At 41.3% G+C, this 21,284-nt stretch overlaps 3 protein-coding genes across 4 annotated transcripts; 1 reads left to right on the forward strand and 2 right to left on the reverse strand.

The window, feature by feature from the left end:
* Positions 1–68: 68 nt before the first annotated feature.
* Positions 69–10,803, reverse strand: TCTN2 (tectonic family member 2). Its single transcript, XM_037375355.1, has 18 exons — positions 10,625–10,803; positions 9,750–9,863; positions 9,365–9,438; positions 8,420–8,615; positions 8,086–8,186; positions 7,633–7,829; positions 7,275–7,398; positions 6,454–6,589; positions 5,696–5,761; positions 4,729–4,857; positions 4,374–4,451; positions 3,963–4,043; positions 3,529–3,640; positions 3,035–3,138; positions 2,506–2,662; positions 1,718–1,843; positions 1,143–1,231; positions 69–306 (listed from the first exon to the last, which is right to left on the reverse strand). Exons 1-18 carry the CDS (start codon positions 10,764–10,766, stop codon positions 191–193), a joined length of 2,142 nt encoding a protein of 713 aa, XP_037231252.1. The 5' UTR covers positions 10,767–10,803; the 3' UTR covers positions 69–190.
* Positions 10,804–10,907: 104 nt separating this feature from the next.
* Positions 10,908–16,668, reverse strand: GTF2H3 (general transcription factor IIH subunit 3). Of its 2 annotated transcripts, none has more exons than XM_037375359.1 (13): positions 16,605–16,668; positions 16,037–16,116; positions 15,594–15,700; positions 14,830–14,993; positions 14,507–14,572; positions 14,240–14,269; positions 13,392–13,420; positions 13,232–13,306; positions 12,916–12,969; positions 12,624–12,692; positions 12,360–12,495; positions 12,241–12,277; positions 10,908–12,144 (listed from the first exon to the last, which is right to left on the reverse strand). In XM_037375359.1, the coding sequence occupies exons 1-13, from the start codon at positions 16,612–16,614 to the stop codon at positions 12,075–12,077; spliced, it is 927 nt and encodes a 308-aa protein (XP_037231256.1). In that variant the 5' UTR covers positions 16,615–16,668; the 3' UTR covers positions 10,908–12,074. The 2 variants fall into 2 exon arrangements, with proteins under 2 accessions (XP_037231256.1, XP_037231255.1); XM_037375358.1 differs by having other exon boundaries at positions 15,594–15,703.
* On the forward strand, positions 16,650–21,224 carry EIF2B1 (eukaryotic translation initiation factor 2B subunit alpha). Its single transcript, XM_037375360.1, has 9 exons — positions 16,650–16,752; positions 16,823–16,924; positions 17,044–17,180; positions 17,260–17,376; positions 17,846–17,958; positions 18,853–18,921; positions 19,937–20,012; positions 20,210–20,335; positions 20,787–21,224. The coding sequence occupies exons 1-9, from the start codon at positions 16,740–16,742 to the stop codon at positions 20,940–20,942; spliced, it is 909 nt and encodes a 302-aa protein (XP_037231257.1). The 5' UTR covers positions 16,650–16,739; the 3' UTR covers positions 20,943–21,224.
* The last annotated feature ends 60 nt before the right edge of the window (positions 21,225–21,284 follow it).

The raw sequence follows: 21,284 nt of genomic DNA on the forward strand, positions 1-21,284 counted from the left end.
AGTCACGGAGCGTAGCGCTTCAAAATAATTCTACTACTTCTTGTTTTAAATAACACAACTATTTTCCATATACCGTAAAAGCATTCATTTTATGTATTCAAATGTCTGTATAAATCTCTACAAAATCCGTAAATTTTACCCCAAAGTACTTGAAATATTAACAAAAGTGGTTCTCTTTACATCAACATTTTTAAACCAAGGAACTATTCCATAATTTAGAAAACCAAGGGTTACTCATAATTGCTGCAAGTAAAACAAGAAATGCCAATGACAGGCCTTTAGCAAGACACTGGGAATATGGTTCTCCTGCAAAAAAAAAGAAAAGGGGGAAAAAAGTATAAGCATATGAGAGCTCAATTTTAGTTTAGACAACAACTTAAAAGATACAGATTAAAGCATATACATAACCTGAACAAAATAATGCAGTACAAAGCAAGGAAGTAAGATGCTTCATACTTATAATAAAACTTCCTGCTTTCTGTAACTTTAGTCCCTGAAGCTGTGCAGGTAATAAACAACAGATAGTTGCCTCTGTCCGTACAGCTACCAGAACAGAGTCCAGGTGCCTTGATGCCCTTTAAAATGCCAGACATTTGATCTACAGAGCCTCCCATGAAACATATTCCACCACAGTTTTACACAGAGAAAATTTAAAAATTAACTGGTTTACCAATATGGCAATTTTTTACTGGAACTCGTGGGCTGACTGAAAACCCACCTACTGGCAAAGTGAGAAACTCTCCTTCCACCCTTCAAGGGCAATGACACACTGACAATGCAACAATTACAGTAAGAAGTGGAAACAGAATGGTGTCATCAAGCGATACATTCTCCTTTTCCTTAGAAAGCTTACCTGACTCCAAACTCCACAGGGGAGTGAAAATGAACCTCTGCCAAACAGATACAAAATTTCAAGCTTATCCAGAAAGCACTCCTGGGAATTATTTTTTCCACTAGTCTAACTAAGAAATTAATGCATTCTCAAGGAAAAAATTAAACGGACTTTCTGGACCATGTTTTCTAAAAAAGAGATTTTAATTCTCTACTACAAAGCATTCTTTTGGACTAAACTCTACACATCTAATTATGTTTCAAAGAAATATGACCACTTCAGGGCATTCCACACTGCTTATTATTTTTACCTGTGTAAAATCGTGTCAATGGATAAAAAAGTTGTGGCCAGCAGACATCATTTCGATTGCAGTCAAATTCTGTATAATTATGCTGAAATCTGGGGGGGGGACACACAAACCAAGAAAACAGCTTTATTGACTACAGTAACATAACACCAGCACAAGGGGAAAAAAACTGAGCAAAAATGTGTCCAGGTTACAGGAAAAAGAACAAAACTAAACCACATGCTTCTTGGTACTCAGTTTTTTCTCCAATAAAAACAGGAGCCCCGCCTCTACTCCATTTCTGTCAGTTTTTGTCATTTTGTGATGAACATTTTCAGACCACGGATAATTTGGGAGCCTCACTCAGGTACACAACACAGAAGCTTATCTGCTAAAACAAAATGATGGCTTTGCAGGGTAATTTACTTCATGTTCCTCATGTTACTGGGGAATATTGTTGCTAACAGAATTGTTATTCAATAAATCTTTCCACCAGGCCTTCTTGCTCCGTACTCCACCAAAGCAACCTTTTGATCAGTACTACTCACATTACATCTACTTAACATAATGTGAAGTATCAGTGTTTTTACAAAAATTACCTTGTCACTGGAATGGGTGGCTGAGCTGGCACTTTAAGAAACTGAACAGAAGCAGTGATGGGAAGAAAGCTGATGCTGTTTTCACAGATAAGCCCGCACTGGAATTGCCATATGACTGTTGAGTAACTGTTAAGAATATACGTAACTATTACTTGAGGGCTGTAAATGGAAATTTGGAGCCTAAACATAACCATGAAAGGACAAAATATACTGAATTTAGGAGGAGGCTGATGATCTCTGGATTTTCAACACTTATATGGGGGAGAACTTGCAAAGCCTGTAAATGAGGTAAAATGGAACAGAATCCCATTTCTTTGACTGGGATTGACTTGGGGAAAGGGAGGGAGAAAGTGTTTGCAAAATGACAATTCCCTGTTTCAGGGAAGAATAAAGCATTTACCAGAGCTCTCAAGAAGAGCTCTAGATTGAGGTAAGCCAAACACAGGACAATGTTGTTGCTTCCCTTCCACCACGTGACGATAAATTAAAACATTCTTCTGATGGAATGCTCTGCGTATGCCTACTACCATAGATTTTATTTAGTGTTTTAGGGAAGTCGAAAGATTACCTACTTTTAATCATTACATTTTTTAAATTATTTTAATTTCAGAGGGAGAAAGGCTAAGATGGCTGTGATCAAAGGAACTTGGGTTGCACAAATAAAAGGCATGTAAAATCAGAAATAACAAAATAACATGTTTGTTCGTAAAACTTAATCTGGATATGTTAAGTAAACAAGTCTCAAAAGGAAACATTTGCCAGATAGCCAGAGACACAACTCTCTCTACCTGATCTGCACAGCAAGAATCTCTTGCTGGGGAATCCCTTGTACTGCCCCCACATCAGCAAAGATTATGCGAATATTCAGATTTGCAGGAATATCTGGACAAATGCCTTTTAAGTGTCCAGTGCTCATGTTGGTATCAGAATTAAATGGATCAAGACCTATGGAAGAGAACAGAGTTATTTAAATGGAAATATTATGGAAAACATTATATTATTGTCATAATCCAGTGAAATACTGGTAACTGTCACACAGGGGAAAAAAATGTTTTCTCTATATAAAATACACATAAAGGAGTACTTTATCAGCAGAGAACTAAAATACCAAGTCATATGTGTACAGGCTGACAGTAAAATACAGTAGTGCAGTATTCATATACATATTAAGATATATACGTGTGTGTACACATATGGGTGGATGGATCCAGACACACAGATCTTCAGGCATTTGAAAATACATTTTGGTTTTATCTTGAAATGCTCTATTCATCGTATGGGCATATTTAGACTATAAACAACACAAACCTCACTTACGTATAATTTCCACCCAGTCATTTAGATTACTGTAACTTGAATTGTCCCTCCTTCCAATGTGAGTAGCTTGTATTAATGAATTCAATTTCTCAGTCACATTTCCTCTGCAACATAACAATGTAAGATCACACAAAAAGTAAATCTGTACTGTCTGCCACTCTGGGTTGCAATATTATTACATCATAAGGTCAGTTTCCTCTGAAAGTTATCACTCAACAAAACCAAACTCGCACTATTGAGTTATCTGTTGAAGGGAAGAAATGGCAAAGCATTCCAGGCCAACATAATCCTCATGTGAATACAGGGAGATCCAAGTGAAACCATTCTTATAATTTCCCTTTTAAAAAAATGCGAGACTTATCAACCACAGAAAGCTGAAATGCATACAGGCATTTAAAAACAGCGTAACATTGCTGAGAGTAAGCACTTGTAGGCATCATGTAACAAGCAACAAGAAGGATGCAGGGAAAAACAAGTCAACATACGTAGCTCACCTTAAAAGGCTGCAATCTTCATTAATACCAACTTCTAGAATGCACCCGGAGAATGAATCGAGTCCAAATAAAACTGGTGTATAAGTTGCCGATGTACATAAACTTCTGCCAACTACACAATGAAAACATCTTACTTGAACTTTCCTATATCAACCTTTCAATCCCCAGCTTTCAATTTTGTGCCAAAATGTTAAACATTAGAATGCAAAAACCAAGTGTTATAATGTAAAAACAGACACAAGCCTATTCAACTTAAATTTTCCAAGAAAGCATTAGGGGTAGACTTACTGAAGTTTGAACAAAGGCTAGGGAATAGTCTAGAAAAGCAAAATCTGGCAGAGATTCTTAGCTAAAATATGTAAACAAACAAACAAATGAAACCCCAACATTTTAGCATTAACTACAGTTGAAGTTGCAACCTCACAAGCCAGTACCTGGCTGCCAAATGTTTAGGCTTCCAAAAGTATCAGAAGCATTCATATTTGCAGCTCTCACTGGTTTTCCAACTTGATAACCTAAACATAGAAGGGTAAATTGTGAACACTGTGCAAGAATCTGTAAGCATTAGCATTGTTTTCGTAATAAATGCCATCAATCTTGAAGTAAATGAACAGACATTTCCATTACCATAGGAATACCCTCACTTTAAATAATCAATATCTGTACAACAAAAGCCTAAGAACCAATTGCTGCTGTTATAACTGGCAGTGCATTAAGACAGGAAGGTGGGGGCCGGCAACAAAAAGAACTATGAAAGAGATATAAAACATAGTCACTGATAATAATCTGTGCAGTACAAAATTTTTTTCTTTTCATTTTTAAGAGGCACAATGAAGTATTCATACCTGGATTCTCAAACTGTTCTGCTGCATTAGTACCCTTTACACTTAGAAATTTGACTGTGAATCTCTGTGTCAGTGTTTCTGGTAAAAGAAAACAATACAACTTTACTTTAAATAAGTAAATTAGCATAAAGTATGCTGTAAATTAACAAAAAGTATTCTCTATGTAGGATACAATCTTCCATCCTTTGTAAGTAACAGAAGATTCAAAATAATATTAAATTAATGGAAAGCAGCCCCAAAAATTTTCTTTCCAGAGTCCAGGGGAAATTCTTTTTAAATAAGAAATTCTATCATAGAATTTCCATGCTGAAGAAAAACAAATAAATCAAAAATCATAGAAGAAATTTCATTATACCTCCATCACATAAAATTCCAAGGAAGACTGTGACATTTACTTGTTCTATGTTCTCATCTTTCCAAATGAACATATAATGCTCTGCAAAAGTTACGTTTTGACACAGAACCTCAGCATTATGACGGCTTTCTGGCAGAAGAAGAAGACAAAAAAGGCTATAATGAAAAGCACCGCTGACTTGAAAGTTACATTACTGTAGCTGAAAAAGAACTCATTGAAAATCTCTGGCAAAATTCTGGAAATTGTCACATTGATCTTTTTGAGAATTTTATTTTACTGTTTACATCCTATCTCATTAAGACAGCGCAACAGTATAGTTGGTCCCTTAGCTTATTAATATTTTAACATCAACAGTGCCATGTCCCTTTGCAGCTAAACCTCAACAGAAAAACACAGCACTGCACTTTTCATCACCAGTTGATGCACATCTCTGGACTCAGGATTCCCTCTGCTTTCATCTCATCCCTTCCAGGGAGCCATCACTGCCCAGAAAAACACATTAGCTAGTATTACTTTCTTTTGTGCTGCATTATCTTCCCACTGACTGGGAACCACTGTTCTGCATCAAGTAACTGCTTCATTGGCTGAGAAAGACCCTTAAAAAGCCACGAGAGCTTAAAAAACAGAGACATACACATATGCCTACATTCTGTCCCTCCCACTTCCACGCTCATCCTGGAGAATTTTTAAAGCATTCTTTGTATCTGTATTTTTATTATTGTTTTTTTCTTCTCAAAAGCTGCTTGTAATGTAAGCTAAGGGACCCAGTTTCTCGACCAACTTTAAATGAAGTTGGGGTCATTTAATTACTTTCTGCTTTGTAGTAAGCCAATTTACTTTTTGAGTATTAGATAACATACAAGATCCCTCCTCAGAATTATAGCAGGTACACATTTGAGGCATCAAAATAACCTACTTACAGTCCAGGTTAGGTAAGAAATATATTTATTAAGTGGAAGAGACATACCACTTTCAGTGATGAATTTGCTCATGTCAGTGATGGTCCTATAGGTGACATTTTGTTGGATGAAGTCTGAGAATGAAAAACAAACACTGCAGTAATCCTGAATAAGAGAGACAGACATACTGTTTTCACATCCAAGGTATAATCCCTGTTGTTATGAAAATTGAGTAGGAAATTATTTAGAAAATTAATTTTGGTAAAGGACCAAACCGTTTATGTATTTTGAAAGCATAGCTAGTTACCTCTGGGTCTTACAACAGTAATATAGATGAGCAAAATTAAACAATTACAGAGCGTAAAATAAATTATCTTCATGCTAGTAATCATATTATCTCAAACTCCAGAATGACACTTCATAAGTATATGCTTTTGTAATGCAGAAAGTAACCACTTCTCACTAATTTTAAAATGATGATACTGCACCCTTTTGACAGAAAAAGGGTTCTGCACCAGTCTGAAAACAGTGGGAGAGATGCTCTCCTGTCATGTGTAGCCACAACCAGTGTGAGCCACCAGAAACAGATAAATGGGAAACAAAGGCAAATCCCACTATTTCTTACATCCTAAATCTTTGGAAATAGTGGGACACATGCTGGAAGGTCATCAGAAATAGGAATAGCACACCCCCAAATGCTGAACTACAGCCACCATATAACAAAGGTATTACACATAGCCTCTATGTCAACAGCCCCCAAGTTCATTCTGTTCTAGCAGCTCTGAGAAACATAAACCACGTTGCTGTTCAGGTTTGTGCAGCATACCTCCAATACCACTGTTTATCCTCACGTCATGGGGCAGTCCTTCCTTGTAAGAGGCCAGATCGGTAAGGCATCTGACATCAAAGTTCTGGAGATAGGCTACAGGGGCATTTCCAACACACTGTCCAGCCATGGACCGCTGCAGGGGTTCAACAGAAATAAGTGTTTCAGACCCTCCTCTAGCCCCTTGCTTTTTATTTGAAGACCGTTAGCGAAACGCTACAAGTGTGTACTACAGCCATGTATGACACTTTCACAAACAAGCAAGCTGATGTTATGAGAATACCTCAATCTGTAGCAAAAGAGAGGTTAAAATTTAAAAAGCACAGCTTTAAAAGTAGTTTCACTGTACAGTATGGCTTCATCCTGATTTGTCAAAATAATTATAAATAACAAGTCTCTCTAAAATGCAAAAGGAACTTGAAAAAAGTACAACTAGATGACTAAGATTCAAAGGGAAAACCAACTACAGCGCTCAGTAATGCAGCAGGTAAGCCAAAAAAATACTGAAATACAGTAAGTCGATCTATTAACTTGGATGCCAAGCTTGCTTTTACCTCTTGAAATAATTAAGACATTACCATTTGGGGGGATGGGCAGGGGATCAGGAAGGATAATGATTGACATTACATTTTTATGATTTTAACAATGATTTTGTGCTAGCCTTTTTATTTGTGTGTGCGTGTGTGTGTTTGAAAAATATATTCCACCACTTCACAACAGCAAGTTGCAGAATTTGATTACAAAGCCATAAGGAGTGTGATACACAGAGAGTATCAAACAAACCAAGAGGCACCAAAAGCTCATAAACACAAAGTGATTACCTGGGGAACAGTAAAATACTCATTTTCTTCTGTCATAATTGGATCTCCTTGTCTGTAACCAGTGAAAAGTTTCACAGAAGAAGTTTGTAATGGGATCTTAAATGAAGGAACTTTGGGTGTAGAACTGCAAACAAGTTTAAAAATAAAACAGTTCTTTACTCTCTACCTCACACAAATAATTATACATTTGCTTTATGTCCCATGTTCTCATATAGTTCCAATGACAATTCTCCATTTACATTTAAAGTTCACACCCTAAAATTCAAATTTCAAAATAACTTTCATTATAAAAACAGGTCACATTTTTGGCAGCATGCTTAATGTATGCATTGAGAAAATAAATTTTCATTAGACTTACATAGACCCATGATAAAAGTACCCAAGAAACGGTGTATTGTTAAGAGAAGACTGTACACAAAGGAAGGGAAACCAGTCCGGGGTGTATTCCATTGACTGAGAAGAGCACAGCTGATCAAAAGGTGGGTTTACATCCCCACCAAACACTCCAGTGAAACACGATTCATTGAATAACTGCTTCAAGTCCGGTGTACATTCCTGAAAGGGAAAAGAATGGTCACTTTTTAGTACAGTAATTGCATTACTACAGGCACTATAGCCATACTTAACCGGTAAATCAAACTAATTTTGTAGAGATAGGTCATACTTACTATTAGAAATACTGGAAAATCCAAACAAGCCCTCTAGTCCCATCTAGTCTGAAGCATTCACTACCTCTCTCTTCCCCCCAGACAACAGAAAGAGCCTAGAAATTTTGAAAACACTTAATCAAAGTTTAATACGAAATAAGTACCGGATCACAGCAACAACGAACGTCACAAGCTCCAGCTGTCAAGTCACAGGGACAAGAGCCCAAGGGCTGAAACACCTGGTTTGGGATGATAGTTGCATTTTCTGTAAAAGAATTTAAAAAAAAAGACCAAATCAGATGAAATGGACTGCAATCCAAATAAAGAGACCATGCACATTGCAATTTATTCCGACTGTGCACAAACCTTTTGTTCAATTCCATCAATGATTATTCAGTATCTCTTATTGCTGCCCAAATCCAATTTTTATTTTTTCATATCTAGAGGAAAAAGAAGAGCCAAAATGCCATTTCTTCTTTAGTGTATCTAAACACTTACCTGACACATTTCCTGTAAAGGAAGAGTTGGCATATATTTCAGCTTGAATCAGGAGACGTGCCAACATCACTGAATCACGACAAGCTAAAATCTGGAGCGTTTCAACCACACAGAGAGGTGTTGTGCAGCAGTCAGTGGCATTCGGCAAACACAACTGCAGATTTCTCCTCAAGCTTACAGTCACTTTGGAAGCATTCTGAAAAAATGCAAAACACAGTTTGACAGCTTGTATTAAATTACTCTTATTTATACCACCCATCAGCTTCTGAAAAAGAAGTTTCAGTACCACTGTGTTTCGTCAGCACTACAACACAATTATATTCTTCCTATATAAAACCAGAAGTTTCTTGAGAATGGAATGGCAAAGGGTCTGCTACTGCGATACACAAATACAGTGAGGATATGAACTGTACACAGAACTTTTTAAGGCATGCACACAGATTAAGTTACCTCAGAAAGCACATGCACAATTCCGAAGAAAAAACCAAATATTGGAAAGTGAATTTCAGTTTTTTCAGCTACCTTCTGTTGAAAACTGGAATGACTGCAGACTTGATAAACCCCCCAAGGAATTATGTACAACATAACACTGAAGGCAAGTGTAATAAATATAGATGTTCTAGAACTCATGCTGTATAAAACCACTACTCTTTTTATTTCTATTAGCTTTTTTCAGCAGATCTGAAACAGTCTCAAATGTTACAGCCAGCCAGGAAATCCAGGCAGTTCTGGGGGAGGAGGAGGAGAAGGAACCAGTGTCAAAGCTGCACCCTAGCAAACGCCAGCAAGGGCATCCACACGAAGGGTTATGTCAAGGAAAAAAGGCAAGGGCAAAACATCAAACTAGGTTGTTAGTACATTAATGTTTTGCTAGTATTTCATTAGCCCTCAATATATGACAGTTCAATCCTTCCCATTTTAGGGAAGGATCAGTATTTTACATACCATACCAGGTGTTACATTCAAATTCCAATCACCAGCTCTTTTACTTCCACTGCAATTTGCAAGTTGCAATCTTCCTATATCAAAATAAAAATGTAAGAAGTATTCTGCTGTCATTTAGAGAAGGCTGGAAAGTAAGAAGTACATTTAAATTCCTCTTGGGCCTTCAAGTTGGCACACCCTCAGGCCCAGCCGATGAGGGAACAGAGGACTAAGGGTTTAATCAGCAGAAGTCCTTTGGAGCTGCTGCTTCAGTAACTATTAAAGCACTAAATGAAGTGCATTGCCATTTCTCCAGTAATTTTAGTGTCCAAAAATATTATTAATTTAAATATATTTATTTACATATTATTGGGGGGGGCGGGGAGGAGAAGTGAAGTGTTCTTACCTGTCTCTTCATCTACAGGGCTTAAAATTATAGAAAAATTAACTCCTGAAGAACTTCCAAGAAAAAACAAACTGACACTGGGCCCTGACATATGGATAAATGAAGGCTGAAAGACTGAAAAAGAAGAAAAAAATGAGAGAGAGAAACAAGTCTTTATGCACAGTAACTGAAAAAGGTAACATCTGTAAGACATATTTAAGTCTTACACTTGGGCTAGACTCCTATACTTTAAATTCTCTCAAATAATACAAAAATACCTAGTGATGCCTAGTATTGTATTTATGTTCTAGCAAAGTGCTAGAGCAGTGGGACCATCGCTGCTTTCTATAGTGGAGGTTTACATTTGCCAAGTAAGAATGCAGCAGAGTAACACGAAGGCAGGCGGCTGCAGCATGTCCCGGCCCATGCAGGCTACGCAACCCCGTATTTAGCAATTTTTGCAGACTTCAGTTTTCACTTTTACATTTCTTGCAGCCGTGCATCGGTGTGTACCGCTACCTGCGGTGTGGCCATCGCAGCCCACTGCCCTCCCACGCGGGCAGCTCCCAGTTCAGAGCCCCAGGCCGGGAATGCCACTGGCATTCCCTTGGCAGGCGCCACCCCAGCGGCTAGGTCCAACAGCCGCAGCTGCCCCTCTCCCCTCGGGGCTCCCCCCGCGCAAAACAATGGCAGCCAGCTCCAGGCCCTGCACCTTCGGGTCAGGGCAGGGCAGCGGAGGTCCCCGACCTCCCAGCTCCCCAGGGCATCCCCTCACGTCCCGCCGCAGGCCGGCCCCCCCTCCCCGCGCCGCCGGCCGCCATTTCGGCCCTTCCCTCAGCGCCTCGCCCACCCGCCGGCCGCCAATTCACCGCGGTCCCCAGCCGCCCTCCACCCACCGGGGTCCCAAGCCCGCTGCCCGGGACATAGTGCCGCCAGCAGCAGCAGCACCAGCGCCCCGAGCAAAGCAGCCGCCATGGTGCCTATGGTGGGCCGCGCCGCGGGGCCGGCTGCCTCCCGGCCGCCATCTTGCAGCGCCATGGCAGCGCCATGGCAACGGGGAGGGCGGGCTCCGCCATGACGGCCCGCCCCGCCTCACGGCCCCTCAGGCGCTCACCCCGCGCTTCCGCACGCGCAGTGACATTCCACCACAAGCGCTATTACAGCGATATCCAAACACACTTGAAAAAGCGCAGGTTTTATTACAAATGTTTTATACAAAGTAAATTACAAATACAGCTTTCCACCAGAGCGGCTCCGGGCCATGGGACAGGCCCTGCGGCTGGTACCACACCAAGCCCCAGCACAAGGGCCAAGGCCTGACAAACTGTTGTACGCACATCTTGAAGGGAAAAATTAAATCTTTTGCTATGTAGGAAACAACTAAGCTCTTTGCTCCTTTCAGGAGAACATCAGTTATTAACAACGGGTTAAAACACCAAACTATACAGGTACTTCTTACAAGGGGAAGATGTTTGTTTAGACAAAAGGCATGTGGAGAAGCACACTGCTTGTTCTGCCATAAAAAACACCAATCTGAAAGCCTTCAGTTTTACTCCTCAAATGCCAGGCATAAAAATACATTCTAAAAAACCCCCGTGCCTGCTGTCATATTACACATAATTTTTTTGTTTTCCAGTTTCAAAATATAACCTTAAAAGACTAACCAGCTAGTCTCCACTTACTGAAGTTATTTTAAACACACAGGGGGCTTTTTATTTGTGAATGAAGAGATATCCAATTGAGAAAGAAATACCACAAAGACAGTCAAAGGAATACGAATACATGTGAGTACACACACAGGCCAATTAGCATCTTTTTTAAAATAAAAAAGGTGGGTTCTAAGCTACGTTGGCTCATTTATTTTGAAACAGATGGTGTTTCAGTCCAAAACTTGCTAGCAAAAGCTAGAAAGAAGTTGAAGTCCCTGAATAACATAGTGCTAAGGTTCAGATCCTACACACTAGAAATGGTCATTCTTACCTTTACAGCAACATACAAAAAGAATCAGAGCTTTCTTGTCTTTGAAAATAACTTCACAGCCTGAAACTTTGCAGTGGCCAGAATACCTCCTACTTCACAGCGAGAGTCTCAACAGGCTGTAACTTCTGGTTGCTCTCACAATTACCAATTAGTATTAAAACCAGCGCAGGTTACATGGTAACACAGTGACTTGTTACTTAAAGGGCTGTGTAAAAGACATAGGACCCAAATATTTATCCCTTAAGAAACAAGTAATAACGCTGCATACAATTCTCTTTCATCCAATAAAAAATGCCATCAATTTCTCAAGTAGGTTCCATTTCATGGAATTACTGGAGGAGGTAATGCTGTATTTATATCAAGTTGTTACACAGCTAACTTTAATTTCTTCTTCTTAGCTTTCATGACAGGTGGCAATGATATTTTGAAAGCAGTTCTAAAATAATGTAAAAAAAAAAAAAAAAAAAAGAACTGTCAGATACATTGAACATATTTCCACACCCACCCTTTAAACAAAAGAAGAAACACTTACTCGCATGTGCTACAAATAGGACTGAAGTTGCAGAATACTGGAAAATAAAAGAATTTGCTTTCACTAAAACAGTGCATTTGAATGTAAGAAATCAGACTCTTAAATATTTATAAACTTACTTGACAAGCACACAGAACACACGTAACCAATTTCAATGAGATTTCGATGACAGAAGCAAGCAGCTCTATAGTCCACATGAACAGGAGGTGGAAGGACAAGCTGTGATCTTTGCTCTTGATCAGGGAGGAATACCCACTGCGTGAACAGAAAAAACATATTTTGCAAATTGGGATGGCACTGCTATATTACCTTGTCAATGAAGTCAGTAAGATTTCATGCCTGACACAGGAAAAAACACTGAAGTGTTTTCTTAAAGGACTTACCAACAAATACTGCAGAAGAGACGGCATGTGGGGCACTTTCAAATATATGCCACCCGTAATGTCACAAGCCTGGAAAGCAGAAAGCACGACCAGATTATTATGTTTTACGAGTTTAACAGGATATTTAAAATAACCACATACTGCACAAGGCCTGCATGTTGGAATGCCAGATCCACTGAACGTATTTCCTCACCCACTCTTGAAACAAAGGAAAGAAGAAAGCTTAAGGACATATCAAACTAGCTAGCATCAAGCATCTACATAACAGCAAATAAGAACAGGAAGTCTGTACCTGTTGTAGAAGACCTGAATCAGAGTCCAAAACACAGGCATCAATCAAAATACTCTGCAAGAAGAGAGATTAAATGCATGAAAAGCAAATCAGCTAGGACCAATGTAGCCTCATTAGAGTTACTGTCATGACCTGTTTCCACTATAAATAATGGCACTCCATATATAAATGCACATTCTTTTACAGGTGCAGGATCACCACAGCCTTAGGGAAGTTCTTTCACTTGATCAGAACATAAACATAAGAGAAATTAACAATTTTATCACCTTTGCACATTAATAAAAGATAATATATATTAAAAGATTGCCAGCTTTACCTGTTTCTGCGCTGCAAAGATCACATTCATGAAATTCATATACTGCAACGCACTGTCTTCTGCTGCTTTTATAACCTAAATAAAACAATTCAAATTTGTTAGCCTACATACTATCACCAGATTTCAAGACTAAAAGAAAACTGGCAGCAAAAGTTCTTACCAAAATCCTTGATTTCATTTCTTGATTGGCTAAGTATTAAAAAGAAAAAGAAATGCATAAGCACACTGTTTCTATCACCTGTAGTCTGCCCCTTTTAATTCTGTAGCATCTAACATCTCAGATATCTAACATCCAAGAGGTTAGATCTAACGTCTCCGTTAAAATATCTATATTGAACTGTTTTACAGTCCCAGTGACAAGTATCTGTGATGAATTCAGACTTTTTATGAAAGTAGCCCCATGTCACTTATTGTCCAAAAGCAATTAGATGTTGATCAGAAAATAAATGTTCAAAGACGCTCATTACCAACTCACTGGTTGAAACACGTATCTCAAGTTATACAGTATTTCTCATTGATTTAAGTAATCTGAATCGCATAGCTGATTCTAGTCCAGTCTGCTGCTTGCAAAAATATTTGCACAAATAGCACTTTTCCCGATTACAGAAGTGCCAAGAGGAAGACCAAAATGGAGTAAAAAAATTCAACTATCATCACAGGTCTGCAAGTGGTTCCTTTGGAATAATATTTGTGCATTTTGTGACTTTCAAAAAATCCTTCTCAACTTCCTAAGCAGGTGCCAGTTTCGGTTTTACTTGTATGCAACAGAAAATCAGAATAAGAATGTGGACTAATGATCAAGTCCTTTACTTCTAGTTGTCACCCAGACCTCAATTAAACTGGGCAACTTCAAACGATCAGGATAAACCTGTACCTATTATTGCCAATTTTGGAAATGATGGTGTGTAAAAACATATGCATATTTGTTTGTATGGACCTATGCATGTATATCTGTTATTCTGATTCAAATGTTTATGGAAGTATTTGAAACAGGAGAAGAGGCATTACCTTTTACCTCTTTGTTCATCTTGTTGATATCTACATTAGCTGACATTAAGGAATCTACATTCTGTTCTTGGAAATAACACCAGTATCCACACCACTTATCCATAACCTTAGCCAACACACATTTTAATAAGCGTGACCCACAGTTATGAGGCAAACATTTCAGTTTTGAGTATTATTACAATATTAATTAAATTTTACTATTCTTGTTCTGTAAGAAACAGTCTCAAAAACACAAAGGCTTTGAAGATTCTGCAATCAAAAGGATACAACAAAGTGCTTTAGCAAGTGAACCTGCTAACAGAGTTTCTGTCTGCTGGCCCCTCATGTTGTCAGCTGCGACACAAGAAAAGTTGCAAAAGTCACTGTTACGTATAAAACCAGTTGCTGAACTTGACCATACCAAATACTACAAGATTTATCCTTGGCAAATAGTATTAATGCAGAGGCCTGAAGTGTCAAGCATAATAAACTCTTCTACCTCAAACCTATTAAAATTCACATGATCAAAATAAAGGAAATTCCTACAACTCCTTGAGAGTCCAAGTGTTTTTCAATTCTGCATATTAAGCCTACAATTTTCTTTTACTTACTTTTTGTCATGAGGTCTTTAATCTCTTCTGCAATTGCATCATTTATTGCTGTTAACAATTCATATTTTCCATCCTTGCTGCCAGAGCAATTCGATTCCATGGCACTACCACCATCTCCAAAGACATCTGAACAAGCCCAGCGCTTCCCAGGGTACAAGAAACGGCTGAAACAGAGGAAAACCAAAGTATTCATGTTTTGTCTTTAACCTGGTAAGAAAAAAATGCCATAAACTAAACTAGACAGCAATACTCTGAAGTATAAGTCCAAATAATTTTAATACTTCAGACATTAAAGAGACTACATAAGGCAGGCAATCGACAAACTGAGAATGGAGTAAAACTCACATTCACCTCCCTCCTTTCAACACATCACTGAAAAGAACTGGCAAGTAGATACCACACCTGCACTCAGCCCTGAGACTCATGAATATCTGAGGGGAAAATATCCACTAAACAGCAAACTTCTGCCACTTGTGTTGGCCTGCTCGCCACATCTCCCATCCTCCCTCGCCCTATTTCTGTATATTTTTAAATAAAAGTCTGTCTAAACTCCCCTTCTGTCCTATAACCCTTTTATTGCTTTATGCAAGGCACTAAGGCAGATTATTTCTTTCCTGTACTGCTTCAGTTATTTTTTTTAAAGCCTGATATATTATTCACTTTAAACCTGGTTTCAATTACAAATTTCAATCTAATAAGAAAATCAGTGGACAAATATTGGAAAGCGCACTTTAAACCTTTACGCCGTTAAGAAGCAGCCATACCTTTCTTGTGTGTGACTTGCTATTACAGCAAGCCTGTTGGTGCGATTCATAAATAAGTGTGAATTTCCCAGTACCATCACTGCATCGATGCATTTCGATAGGGTGAACTGCTGAAAAAAAGATGAAAGTAGATATAGCACAGTAACATTTGCAGTTAAGTAATTTAGAACAAGTCTCTCAAATAACTGCGGTTAAAAGAACTTGAAGATGCAGAAAGAGTTTCCATGCTTCATAGGGAGCATCTAGGAAAAAAAAGCTTTGACAAATACAGAGTGCTGGGTAGCTGTTTTAAAAAAGATTATCCTAATATCCATTACATTTTCTTTAGCAGATAACGCGAGCATAATGCAGAAATCAAAGACTAACCCCATCTGTTGCCTACTTAATAACGTTTTTAAAAAAATAACCTCCCGGGGCCACCACCCCCAGCAGGCAGAGCGTACCTCGGCTTCTCCCAGCGCCTTCTGTCCCCACCAGAGGGGGTTGGTGTCAATGACGATGACCAGCAGGCTCAGCTCGTCCTCTGTAAAAGTGACGGGCACCAGGTCACCCCGCTGAGGGGAGCGCCGGCGACCCCGCGCAGAGCGGCCCGGGCCCGGCAGGAGCACGGGGCAGGAGCACGGGGCAGCGGCCGGCCGGGCGCCGCGGAGCCTCGCCAGGGGGCACAGGGCCGCACGGGCGGGCCCGGCGCTCGGCACCGCTGCCGCCTTCTCCAACGGGACCCGGGCACCGCAGCGCCCGCAGCCCGGCCTGCCTGAGGGGCCCCCGGGCCACGGCCCCCCGGCTTGCCCAGGCCCCGCTCCCCTAGGGCCCCGCTCCCCCCGGGCAAGGTCCCCCCGCTTCCCCCGGGGCCAGGTCCCCCCGCTTCCCCCGGGGCCAAGATCCCCCCGCTTCCCCCGGGGCCAAGATCCCCCCGGGGCAAGGTCCCCCCGCTCCCCCCGGGGCAAGGTGCCCCCGCTTCTCCGGGCCCCGCTCCCCCCGGGGCAAGGTCCCCCAGACCCGCCGCCTCACCCGCGCTCATCCCGCCGGCCGTCGGGCCCAGCTGCTCCCGGCGCCCGGAGATGACGTCACCGCCCGCCGCCACGTCACCCGCAGGCGCCCCGCCGCACGGAGGGTGCCCGGGCAGGCCAGGCGGGCGGTGCGGCCATGAGCACGGACGGTAACGGGGACGGGGGGCGGGGGCGCGGGGCAGCGCCGGGCCCGGCCTGACGCGCCCCGTTGCTTTACAGACCTGATCGAGACCTTCCGGGCGCAGCTGAGGGACGACCCCGACGTCGCCTCGGCCGTGGCCGCTATCCGCGCCCTGCTGGGCTTCCTCAAGCAGGACCGAGGTGGGCCCGGGGCCGCCCCCAGCCCCAGCCCTGGCGGGACGGGGCCCCCGCCGGGTCTCCCCACGGCGAGGCCCATGTCGGTGCGGCCCTGAGCGCGTTCCTCCTCGTCCTCTCCCCAGGGGAGACCATCCAGGGCCTGAGGAGCAGCCTGCTGGCCGCCATCGACACCCTGTCTCGCGTGGACTCCTCGGTGGCCGTCTCCTCCGGCGGGGAGCTCTTCCTCCGCTTCATCAGCCTCACCTCCCTGGAGTACTCGGTAAGGCCGCGGCCCCCTCCCGGCCCCGCTGCCCGCGGGGGGCCCTCCCGCCTCACAGCGCAGCCGCACCGCTTCCCAGGACTACTCCAAGTGCAAAGAAATCATGATCGAGCGCGGGGAGATCTTCCTGAGGAAAGTGTCGCTCTCGAGGAACAAGATCGCCAAGCTGTGTCACCCCTTCATCAGAGACGGCGCCGTAAGTGGGCTGCAACGGGGCCACCGGGGGCCTTTGCTCTGCTGCTTGCAGGAATGGGCGAACAGGGAAGGGAGCAGAGGGTGTTCACGGTCACAACGCATCGGCCAGGGGTGGCTTCTGCAGGTGCACAGACCTAAGGTCACCATTGCTTTGCTCTGCCAGGACTCCCCCTTCCCCTCCAGTTTCCATCTAATCCAGCTTTAACGTCTGCTTGTATGAGCTGCTGAGGAGTCACAGCTTCAGGTTTGTGTTTAAAATACTAGATCCTCACCCTCAGCCACATCAGGGCTGGCTATGTAGCATCCCGTTCACAGGGTGGTTTGCCACCCTACAGTTTGCAGAGTACCAGTGACGTGCATCATTATTTAACACTGATGGACAGGTGTGCGAGGTAAAAGCCATGGCAACATTAACAAAAGTAAAGGTTTCCCAAAGCTCAAAGTAATGCCTGATTATTTTGTTTTGACAGCAAATATTGACACATGCCTACTCAAGAGTGGTCCTGAGAGTGTTAGAAGCAGCTGTCGAGTCAAAGAAGCGATTCAGTGTTTATGTTACTGAATCACAGCCGGATCAAGCTGGGTAAGTACTCGTTGGTTTTTATCTTCATTAACAGGGTGTTACAGCTAGCGTCACATCTGTCATCCCTTAAGAAAACCTGCTAGGCTTGTTTGCAGCATTATAAATGGTGACAGTCACTAATACCACATTATTCTAGACAAGTAAAAAAAAAAAAAAAACCAATATTGGTAAGTAATTTCCCATAGTACGTATTCTAATTATCATATTATCTAGATTTTCCTCAAAGGCTTACAAACTTCGTCAGTGCCAGGCCACCCTTGAGAGATGGGTAACAACTGCTTTCTAGTTGTCTGCTTCAAAAGTGGGCTAAAATAATCAGCATTATCCCAGTCAGAGCAGAGTAAACCATTTAGCTCACAATGTTGACTGATGATGCCAGATAAGTACATTACTGATAGCAAGCCTTCCCTCTTGAGAGCATACGTTGTTAAGTGAAGCAGTATATCCTGCATGCTGGAAATGATACATGTTGCTAACAAGTCTTCCACTAGAACCAAGGATGTGCAGTCACCTGAAGTAAGTATGATTTTCCAGCTTTGCTGTAACTTTGAGCAGTGCACCCCACACTTTATGTCTTGTTTCTTACACCCTGTTGATGGAAAAACTGAGACAGTTTAGGTAATCTGTCATCTTAACAATGGTTCACTGACTCATCTTTCTGTAGTTTTAAGTCCTGACTGTGAAGATAAACCGACTTGGCTTTTGTTGAGTTTGTTGTCATCCGTTTCCTTCCATTTCTACACAAGAACTTATTTTCTATTAAAAGGTACATCATAAACCAAAACTACAAGCAAGGGAACACGGGCAGTCATGGGTTTCAGTTGTTTAGACAATATTTTTCTAGCGCTTTCTTTTCTTTAAAGATGTTTAAGCTTCGAGCATTTTTTTTAATAGGCAAAAAATGGCAAAAGCCCTGAGGAAGCTGAACATTCCTGTGACTGTGATTCTGGATGCGGCAGTTGGGTAAGTCTGATCGTTAAATCTGAGTATTTTTCATCACAATTTTATTTTGACAGTCTTATATATGTTTCCTAGAAGCTTGTTCAAACTACAGAGGTTATTACTTGACTTGCTGTAGTCATGAAACAAGCTAAACAAATTACACCTTTAGCTGCACAATTAAGAGAATATGTCTGCTACAAACCAATATGTGATGTTTGCATGTTAGAATGAAAAAAAGGTGTCGGGCTTAAGTGTGGAACTTGGGGATATCTGTAAAAGAGAACTGAGGTGCTACACAAAAAGGTTGCTGTTTTTCTTAGTTTGCAGACTTGTTAACATTTTGGGGTTTCTTAAGGGATTTGCTAAATTACCACTGTTTAGTAGAAGTCCAAAACATAAGAAAAGAAAGAACTGTAATAAATCTGAACCTCAAGTCTTGCAGAAGTGCAAAATGCCAGAGAGAATGCCTCCAAGAGAATACACACCAGGCTGCTTACTGAGGCACTTCTGATCTAGGGAAGATGGTGGCCTGACGGGACAAGTCTGCAAGGCCTGTTTAGCGCATTAAATCTGTTCACATCACTTAGTTGATAGTTTTCTTTTTAGATCTGTATTTTCCATTAATAAAAGACATCCGAGGGATGTGAAAAAAGGGGGGATTAGATGAGGAGCATCCTATGTATTTGGCCAAGGTTATCACAGCACTGTTACGATTCACTGTAGTTAGTATCTTACCACAGCACCCATGTTCCCATCCCCGAGTATCAGTCCTAGTCAGATTCCAGCTTCTTCCAGCATTTACACAATTGCTGAGGTCAGCTGCAGCTGGAGGAGATACTGTTACTTAATATCCCTGCCAGGGAAGCAGATAAAAGCTCGCTCCAGGGACGTGTAACAGCACGTGGACTTACAGAGGTAGATGAAACTAGTTCAGAAAAGTGAAAGACTGATTTACTAATTTCTGTTCTGTTCAGCAAGTGATTTGTCGTATTACCCAGTAAGACTTGGCTTTCCCCACCTCTCCCCCTTTCAACAGCTACATTATGGAGAAAGTGGACCTGGTCTTAGTTGGTGCTGAAGGTGTAGTTGAAAGTGGAGGCATTATTAACAAGGTAAGAGGTAGGGGGTTTTTTATTACATCATTGTGTAAACTCTAGGCTTTTCAAGTTTCTTTGAAGAATTCATGGCTTTCTGAAAAATCTTTTCTATTTGGACATTATCCATTAAACATCTATTTATTGTTGGAAACCGGGCAATGTTGATCACGCTAGTACCGGATCTACGTGTTCTTTTCCATCTGTCTCCACAGATTGGCACTAATCAGATTGCTGTGTGCGCCAAAGCTCAGAATAAGCCGTTTTATGTGGTAGCAGAGAGTTTCAAGTTTGTAAGACTTTTCCCTCTAAATCAGCAGGATGTCCCTGATAAATTTAAGGTAAGAGAAATTCAAATTACTTCTTAGCCAGCTGAGATGCACGCTTACATGTCTATGAAATATCTGTCTGAGCATGTCTTCATGTATCTGGCTCTCTCTGCTATAGCTTACTTTACCCAACATGGAGTTACTCCATGTTACAGTCACGTGCCAAACAGCCATGATCTGTCTTAATGCCAACATTTAGTTCCTAAAGCAGTTCCTTTAGGGTGCAGGAACAGCTGAGGGCAAGAAACAGTTAAATCAATACACTTCAGAACTACAAATTGTACTTTATACACAAGATAAAACATCTGAGACCAAGATGGTGCCAGCCTGTGCCTCATTTTTAAGCACTTGATTTCCGTCAGTTTTACCACAAACATCTGCTCAAGGCTGTAGCACCGCTCCTGCCTGAAAGAGGTTTTAACTTGCAGTTGTGTAATAACTAATGATCCCCGTTTCCTTCTAGTATAAAGCAGACACTCTGAAAACAAGTCAGAATCTAACAGAGGAGCATCCCTGGATTGACTACACATCACCATCGCTAATTACACTCCTGTTCACAGACCTCGGTGTGTTAACTCCATCAGCTGTCAGTGATGAACTTATTAAACTCTACCTGTAACAAAAAGAACTCGGTGCACTCTTCTTCAGGGACTGTCACAGTTCCAAGAACTTGGAAGATGACACAAGTTACATGGAGATGGTAAGGAAATGACATTATAAGGATTAATGTAATTATCAGCTGCCTTGAGTTTTCAATGCAAGACATTACCTGTGGATGGACCACTTAAAAAAATATCCAAAAGTTACTACAGCTTCTAAAGGCCTCAAATAAATTATTTTAAAGATGGGTGGAGTATTTTGATATTTAAAAATAAAATACCTTATGGTGTATTCAAACTTATTCCGAGGTATACTGTTACTTACTCATCTGTGGTACGTACCAGAAAAAAAAAACAGAACA

Source organism: Falco rusticolus, chromosome 1 (genome assembly GCF_015220075.1).
Source record: "Falco rusticolus isolate bFalRus1 chromosome 1, bFalRus1.pri, whole genome shotgun sequence".
Taxonomy (NCBI): domain Eukaryota; kingdom Metazoa; phylum Chordata; class Aves; order Falconiformes; family Falconidae; genus Falco; species Falco rusticolus.